Here is a 7,973-nt window from a genome sequence, read left to right on the forward strand (position 1 = left end):
GATATTTCTGTCAATATGATTAAACTTCACAGAGAGAGAGAGATAGAGGGAGAGAGAGGGAGAGCGAGAGCGTTGGCCGGAAGTTGCGGTTCATGATCGAAGCTATCTCGCGAGAATTCCTCGCCGACGTCAGATGACCTTTGGCACAGTTTTGTGTCTGCAGGACTGGAAGGGAGCTGTAGCTTTCGGGGTCCAAGATGAACAGAGCTCTTAACAAATCAAATCTGAAACATTTGGTAAGAAGAACGCTGACACTAACTTACAGTGAGGCATTGCATTAATCGGTTAAATCAGTTTTTAACAGTAAACGCTGGTTTTTTTTGCAGCAGCTACTAGCTTGCTTTATGACTTAGCTACACATTACCCGGGTCATTGTCGTTTCTAGACGCAAGTGTGCTACAAGGAATTCACACATGTGGCAGTATTAGTTAACATAATGCGACAATAAGTCTGCATACTATCTCTACTTTGTGAAATAGCTCAAAAAGGAGTTAATATTTTTGGAACGAAAGCTAATTAGTGCTAGCCTGGCTAGCCTCATGCTTATGAAACGGTTACGAAACTGCCACTTGCAGGTGTTACCAAAGAGTCAAAATTAAAAATACATATGTCTGGTGAGATGTGTAGGCAATAGGTTGGTAGGAAAATGTAGTTTTCATATGTTTTTTGTATTTTGGGCTTCTCCCTGTTATCCAATCAGTTTTTATTTACCCCCCCCTTCCCCTTTACTGGCTCTACCATAGTTAGTGAGAATTTGGAAGGGTTACTTAGAAATTTCTTAATTATTTTACTCATTATGTCAAAAATAACTAGCTGGATCTAGCTTCAAAGGCCAGTCTCTGCCAAATTAAACCACCTATATCACCTTGAAACTGCACAGGTCCAACCTGCACTGCCGTAAAGTACAAGAATTGAGGAAGTGTTTTTAGTATTTATTGATCACAAGGTATTTATAAAGTTATGCAAAATGTTTTGTATTATTTTTCATGTGTATATTATGGATGCATTATTAAAATTGTTTGGATCTGACACAAATCCTTTGAAATACATCAAACCTGACAGAAACTTGAACTCATAGTAGATTATTTCATGAAGACAGTTTATGAAACTCAAATCTGTCATTTAATTCAGGTGGAAACTATAATTTTCTGTCCTGTGTAACCTTTGGGAGTGCTCTATTGTGCATTGTGCATATAATCTTTTTCACAGGAAAAAGATATTTGCACTGTTTTGTGGGAACCCCTGGTTGAGTTGACATGGCCTGTCCTTTTTCTCCATTTGCTGGTCTTTATCTGAATGACCTTTGCGTCACATGGCTGATTAACCGTGTGAAGTCATGTCCAGATGAGGCTGGCAGCATCCTGTTTTACTTTGACTGAGCCAGATGCAGCCGTTTTAGAGGCTGCACCGAAAATTGTTTACCCTCTATCCTGACATTATGTGTGCACCTTCCACAGCATTTATTTCTAAAGATGATCTCAGACTCTGTATCAAAATATTTAATGCACAACCATTTATTCTAAATAATGCATGTATAAACACAGGTAAAGCATTAGGTAAAAATTATTATGTAGGACATTTGCCTGTTATACAATTTTACTGCTCACTCTTGAACACATGAAATTGGTCAGCAGATATTTATGACATTGGATTGTGTGGTAGAAATGAAGATAAAGTGAATTCAGCTTTTCTGCTCAACACTACTTCAAGATGATTGTACTGTGATGATTATGGTGTCTGTGGTCAATTTTAGGTAGCAGTATCTATCTTTTTTTTTTTTTTTTTCAAATGAAAAACAAATTTGATAAGAATACAGAAACATTCATATGTTACCAAGCATGTATTTTATTTTTAAACCTCTTTAGGCAGCAGAACTAACAAAACAGTGATATATTATCATTTTGACTGATTGTGTTTTCAGACTGGTCTCCTGCAGAGGTTTCAAAGCACCTTGGTCATTGCAGAGCACAACAATGAAAAATTAACTCCTATTACCCTCAATGCCATCACGGCTGCTACTAAAGTGGGAGGAGAGGTGTCCTGTCTGGTCGCTGGAACAAACTGTGCAAAGGTAGGTAAAGCTTTTGATGTGCAGAGTATGTGTGTGGGTGCATGTAAATGGAATAACTAAAATGACGAAAGATTGTGTTGCCATTACGGAGCAAACGTAAAGTAAATATTAGTTAAACTGATGACAAACTTGTTAAGGGTGCAATAAAAGTGGCTGATTGCAGGAAATCTGGTTCTGACAAGAGTGGTGGTGCGCTGATAAAGTTACAGACTCACTCCTGCTGCCACAGGCACAGTAGGACAGGCTTTATTCAGGACTTCTCCCAGCTCTCCAGAGCTGAAATTGGTTGGGTTTAATGTAAAAGTACAATCATGGAGCGCTTAGATGGAGACTAAATTCAGCTTCCCTCCCCCCTTTATTAAACACCAAAGTAAAACAAAACACAACAAAGGCAGGCATGGATCACCTCTGCTATTTTTGGTGTGTTTGTGCTTCACTTTTGGAGTAGGATGTTGTAGTGTGTATTTTGCTGTACACAAAGATATGCACAAAGAAAGTTGGATGTCTTTTCTGTGTTTTCAGGTTGCAGAGGAAATCAGCAAAGTGAAAGGTGTGAAGAAGGTCCTGGTGGCCCAACATGATTCTTACAAAGGTGGCCTACCAGGTATTGTTGGCGCTTCTTTTTTCAATATTTGCCAGTCTCTGAGTGATGTGGTAGTTAACTTGCACAGAGACTAATAATGTGTTTAATTAACCGCTCATATGGTTAAGAGATTAAGAACAGGTGTCACAGCATTTGCGGTATGCCATCTGCCTAATGTTGTTTCTGCTATCGGACTATTTGTTATTGAGTGATTTGTATATATTGTGCTATTTCCTAAATCTGTAACATATTGTATTGTTAAACAGTCTAGTCTGTTTCTGTTAATGTTACTGTATTGGAGCAACTGTAGCCCACATAATTTCCTTAAGGATTAATAAAGTATGCTGATTCTGATTTGTTTGTTTTATTAGAGGAGTTGACTCCACTTATCCTGCAGACACAAAAGCAGTTCAACTTCACTCACATCTGTGCTGGTGCCTCAGCTTTTGGAAAGGTAAATCACAGTAGACAAATGATGCTTGTATAACTTGTATTTCTGTATTATATTACCCTTTTATTTTTTTGTCTAGTCACTAAATGAACTAATATTCTATTGTGTATATTTAACTGAAATCAGAAGCTCTTACTTGATGTTATTTTGTGAAAATCCTGCTGTGAACAAAATGCCAAGCAACATCTCTGTGAACTATACTGTGGCTGCCTTCCTCTTTTGTAGAACCTGCTTCCCAGAGTGGCTGCCAAGTTGGACGTCGCCCCAGTTTCAGATATTATTGAAGTCAAATCTTCAGATACTTTTGTTAGGACCATCTATGCAGGTAATCTTTTGTAAGCATGTTATGATATAGAGATCTAGCATTCTCATTGAGTAACAGATTTGTTGAACTACATCAGTTTGACTTTCGCTTTTATAATGGAAGTCGGCTTTTTTTGTAATGTAGTCATCTAATTAAACGTTGGGATTAAACAGGAAATGCCCTCAGCACTGTGAAATGTAACGAGCCGATCAAGGTCTTCACCATCAGAGGGACGTGCTTTGAAGCAGCTCCAACAGAGGGAGGGGGTGCTGCATCAGAAGAAGGTGCAGTAGCTTACAGATTTATCCTTAACACGCTTAGAAACTAGGTGAAATTTTGGATGATGTTCAACAGCACCTTATTTGTAATTTTTCCTCAAGTTTTTTATGTTTGAAATTTGTTTGTGTTTTGTTTTTGTGTTTTGATTGTTACTGGTTTGTCTGATCTGCAGTGTCTGCTTCCTCTCCGGTTGGAATTTCTGAGTGGCTGAAACAGAGTCTGACAAAGAGTGACCGTCCAGAGCTGACAAGTGCTAAAGTTGTGGTGTCAGGAGGTGTGCATAAACTGTTGAAGTTTGAATTTGGCAAAATGAGAAAAATAGTTGTTTGTAACGTAGGCTATATAGTTTAACAACATGCACAGTAGACTAATGGTGTCTCTTTTCCTTTCTTTTTTCCTCCCTCAGGTAGGGGCTTGAAGAGTGGAGAGAACTTCAAGTTGCTTTATGACCTTGCAGACAAACTGAATGCTGCAGGTATTCTATTCTGGGAAAGTTTGGGTCATTTATCACTTTGCTTGGTTGCTTTTTTTGGCCCCATTTTAATTGCAAAATGTTCTTTTTCCAGTTGGTGCATCCAGAGCTGCAGTGGATGCTGGCTACGTCCCTAACGACATGCAGGTTGGACAGACTGGCAAAATTGTAGCACCGGTAGGTTAACAAAACAAACCATTTTTGATTGGTTATAGTGAAAATTAAGGTTTAAAAGGGGACAAAGTCTGTGTACGTTTGCTTTTGACTGATGTCTGTTAGCCTTCATGTAGCAAATCACTATGATTGTGATGGCTGCTATTCCCTTTTTTTTTTTTTTTAAATAAAAAGGTTAACTTCCCATTATGTGATTCTGTCAGGTTACCCCAGCTGTGATTACCCACACATTAGGTCTCACGAAATATACATGATGGCACATTTCGGGCGCCTAAATGATTTAGCTGATCCATTAAAATGGAGTGCAGTGGATGTCTGGTCAGAGCCCCAGACCAGTCCAGACTGTCCAAATTAGATTTTCTAAATGTTATGACAAGCGTTTGGAATTTGGCTTAGTTAATTAAATACAGTCTAAATCTGGTTAGTTTATTCACCCCACCAATCTAAGAATGTTTAGTGATTCATTTTATTCATGTAAGATAAGCTCTCATATGCCAGTTAAAGCAAATGTTATCATACGGTTTAGTGTAAACATCAGATTCAAGTGTCCTGGAATCATTTCTGTAATCAGAGCTCCGATGTTGCTGTATATCAGAGTTTTAGGGTATAAAATAATAATAATAATAATTGGCAGTATTGGCAAAACAGTATAAAACACGTCTGTCTAGAGATTTGTGTGTAACTTAATTTATTTATCTGACTAATTGGAATCAGAGCTGTGTGTGAAAAGGGCTCTGGCTGACTGACATAAATGTCATTATTGCGTTATTAGGATATAAATAAAAAAAATTCAATTTCGAATGACAAACTAATTTTTAAAAAATGTGCTGTTTGCTTTGTGGAAATGGAAACCTGCAGTTTATGTGATTTTTCATCTGACTGGTAGAACGCAGTCTGTGAGTCATGTTTGTAGAATGATGTTCTTATTCTCTGAAACTTCCAAGTGCAACAATAACCCTGAACTAAAATATTCATATGGTATTAAAATGGTTGGGAGCACTCTTCCAAGGAAGGTTCAGGAGATGTAGTGATGGCCGACCCTTTCCAGGCTCATCTAGACACTATGCAGCCATAGTCCATGGCCTAGCCTTGAGTTTAAACTTCACATCCTAAGCATGTAACACGTAACATTTGCCTGCTTGTATTGTGCTTTTCATGTTCACAGGAGTTGTACATTGCTGTTGGTATCTCAGGAGCAATCCAGCACCTGGCCGGAATGAAGGATAGCAAGGTAAAGTCGCTGGAGCGCTGTGTGCTCCATTTTCTATTTTTCTGTTTTTCTTCTCTTAACTTTGTTAGTTTGTAATAAACAGAATGGAAAGTTGCACTTCTAATATTAAATTTTACAACTAATAAAGTTGCACTTGGTGTTCTTTGGTGACTTAACATTGTGATCCAAAAACTTTTTTCCTTGGTACGGTTATGCTCAAAAAACCCACTGAGATGATTTTGGCCTTTGCTTTGGGTTTTAATTGTTTTTGTCTGGTTTATATCATGAATCTTTTACTCTTCCTTAGTGGTGGGAGGAAAAATTCAATACATCTCAAATGCATAAACAGAAAGATATTTTGCTTGGCGATATTGGATCGATATAAGGGGCATCAAATATTGATATTTTAATAAATAAATTAAAATACTACGAACAACAGGCCTCATCTCGCCTGATAGACGACATCCTTTCTGCAAACAGTTGGAGTCTGATTTGGAGTGACTGCAGTCGCTCTCAGAGAGAATGCTGAAGGTTTGCAAATAATTATCATCTAATTTATAAATGCAGACAGATTGATTCTGACTGATGGTAACATGTTGGCAGTCTTTTTCAATGAGCATCGCTCGACGGGACTCTGCACAACTGGCTACCAGTTTGTTTGTATTTTGGTTATATTCTTGTAGAACAGGAAGAAAAAAAGAAGGTGAATTTCCAATCTGTTACTGCAGTACTCTGCATATTGCAAAACGTTTAAAATCATAAAATTGTGTCAGGAGTGAAGCATCATATTAAAGTCTGCCTGTTCAAAACTTTGTTTTTTAAACAATCTGTTTTCTGTGTCCACTGTGAAAACTAAAGTTAAATCTAAAGAAGCATAAATGTAACATTTTAGTTGTTTTTGTCTTTTTTCCCCTTCAGACTATTGTTGCTATCAACAAGGACCCCGAAGCTCCTATTTTCCAGGTGGCTGACTACGGTTTGGTAGCCGATCTTTTCAAAGTAAGCCTCTGGGATTGATATGGCTATAATGATGTCACTATGATCCCACATTAGGAAGCAACCAAGCAGTGCCTGGATTTACTTTGTGTGTTTCTCGAGTCGTGAGTGATAGCCAGAATATAACATTTGCTCTCTCCTGGATAAATTTTGCATGATGCCTTATTCCACCTAATGGAAATGTGCAACTGTTGAATTATTAAATTCTTGAATTAATCTGAGGAGAGTGCAAGCTATAACTCTCCTGATATCAGAAGATATAAAAACAGATCAATAGCTTACAGAAGTTGGCTTCAGGGTGGTTTTAAAGCCTCTGCTTGCCAGGCCTCTTATATGCTCAGTTGCATTCAGGTGTCTAGCTGATACTTTGGGATGGCGAGCCAGGTGTACTAGCATGACTGAGCGGAGTCCAGTGCCGCCTGCAAAAGTCTGTTTTCATTTGTGTCCTGGTGATCATGTTTTATTTAGGTCCTCAGTAGTGCCTGAGCAGCCCAGGTGTCCTGACCAACTCTGTAGAAGTGATTAGTAATAATAGCTTGTGGCAGCAGAGTTGCGACCTACCGGGCGATGAGATCATCTTACGTGTGATCGTTCCACAGATAACTGATTAAAATGGATAGGCTTTCTACTACTGCCTCCAAATGGTGAATTGATACCCCTTATGGACTGAGCTAGGGTCTGATTCTGATGTGAAAGTTGCTCAGCTCACCAGAACAACAATTTTAATAGCCTTGCACTTATATTTAGCAGCTAAAAGAGGCCTTTGAATCTGTTTTTCTAAACTGTACAGACTACATTATAAGGGTGCTTATTTATTTTTTAGGCCAGAAGTCTTTCTGAATTCATCATTGAATGTTTCGGTATCTGCAGCCTGCTGTACTATCGATAAATCTCAGCGAGTAACAACATGCAGCGTCTTTTGCCTAATAAACTCATAAATGTTATAATATGGATTATTCTGGGGAAAATGATGACAGGTTCTTATTAACATTTATCTTCAAATAAACCTGGGAATTACGTCACTGGTGATAAATGAAGAACAGAAATGGCTTGAAAGGGCTGCAGCTGAGAAATGTAATGCAATGCATTTGCTGAACAGTGCTAGTGCAAAATAGTGGACCATCGCTAAATGTCTTTACTGTTTTTCTTTTAAGGCTGTTCCTGAGATGACGGAAGCTCTCAGCAAGTGAAGAGAGACAAACTCCCACCAGAATCTGAGAACGACCAGTCTCCACCTTAAGAAATATTTAAAGCTGCGAGTCCTGCTTGCAGAGAATTTCATCATCTTCTCTCCATTAATCTCAGTGAATACATTGTACTTACCTTTTGGCTGGAGGTTTCCTTTTTTTGCTTACGGTAGTACCTGTATTATTTGTATGCAACTTTCTGGGACATTAAAGGAGATCTTTGGAAATTCTCAACTCTGATTCCTT

General features: G+C 38.3%; 1 protein-coding gene across 1 annotated transcript; it reads left to right on the forward strand.

The window, feature by feature from the left end:
- The first annotated feature begins 102 nt into the window (after positions 1 to 102).
- On the forward strand, positions 103 to 7,961 carry etfa (electron transfer flavoprotein subunit alpha). Its single transcript, XM_031747362.2, has 12 exons — positions 103 to 236; positions 1,922 to 2,071; positions 2,594 to 2,675; positions 3,026 to 3,108; positions 3,331 to 3,430; positions 3,583 to 3,693; positions 3,861 to 3,962; positions 4,095 to 4,163; positions 4,255 to 4,337; positions 5,500 to 5,565; positions 6,463 to 6,543; positions 7,695 to 7,961. The coding sequence occupies exons 1-12, from the start codon at positions 198 to 200 to the stop codon at positions 7,728 to 7,730; spliced, it is 1,002 nt and encodes a 333-aa protein (XP_031603222.1). The 5' UTR covers positions 103 to 197; the 3' UTR covers positions 7,731 to 7,961.
- The last annotated feature ends 12 nt before the right edge of the window (positions 7,962 to 7,973 follow it).

The sequence above is a fragment of the Oreochromis aureus genome, linkage group 7 (genome assembly GCF_013358895.1).
Source record: "Oreochromis aureus strain Israel breed Guangdong linkage group 7, ZZ_aureus, whole genome shotgun sequence".
NCBI lineage: Eukaryota > Metazoa > Chordata > Actinopteri > Cichliformes > Cichlidae > Oreochromis > Oreochromis aureus.

What these genes read in the sequence shown, in the direction of transcription:
- etfa (XM_031747362.2), top strand. Translation starts at nt 198, where the DNA reads ATGAACAGAGCTCTTAACAAATCAAATCTGAAACATTTG. An exon ending in CTGGAACAAACTGTGCAAAG is followed by an intron (nt 2,072 to 2,593) that starts GTAGGTAAAGCT and finishes CTGTGTTTTCAG; the next exon opens with GTTGCAGAGGAAATCAGCAA. An exon ending in AGACAAACTGAATGCTGCAG is followed by an intron (nt 4,164 to 4,254) that starts GTATTCTATTCT and finishes TTCTTTTTCCAG; the next exon opens with TTGGTGCATCCAGAGCTGCA.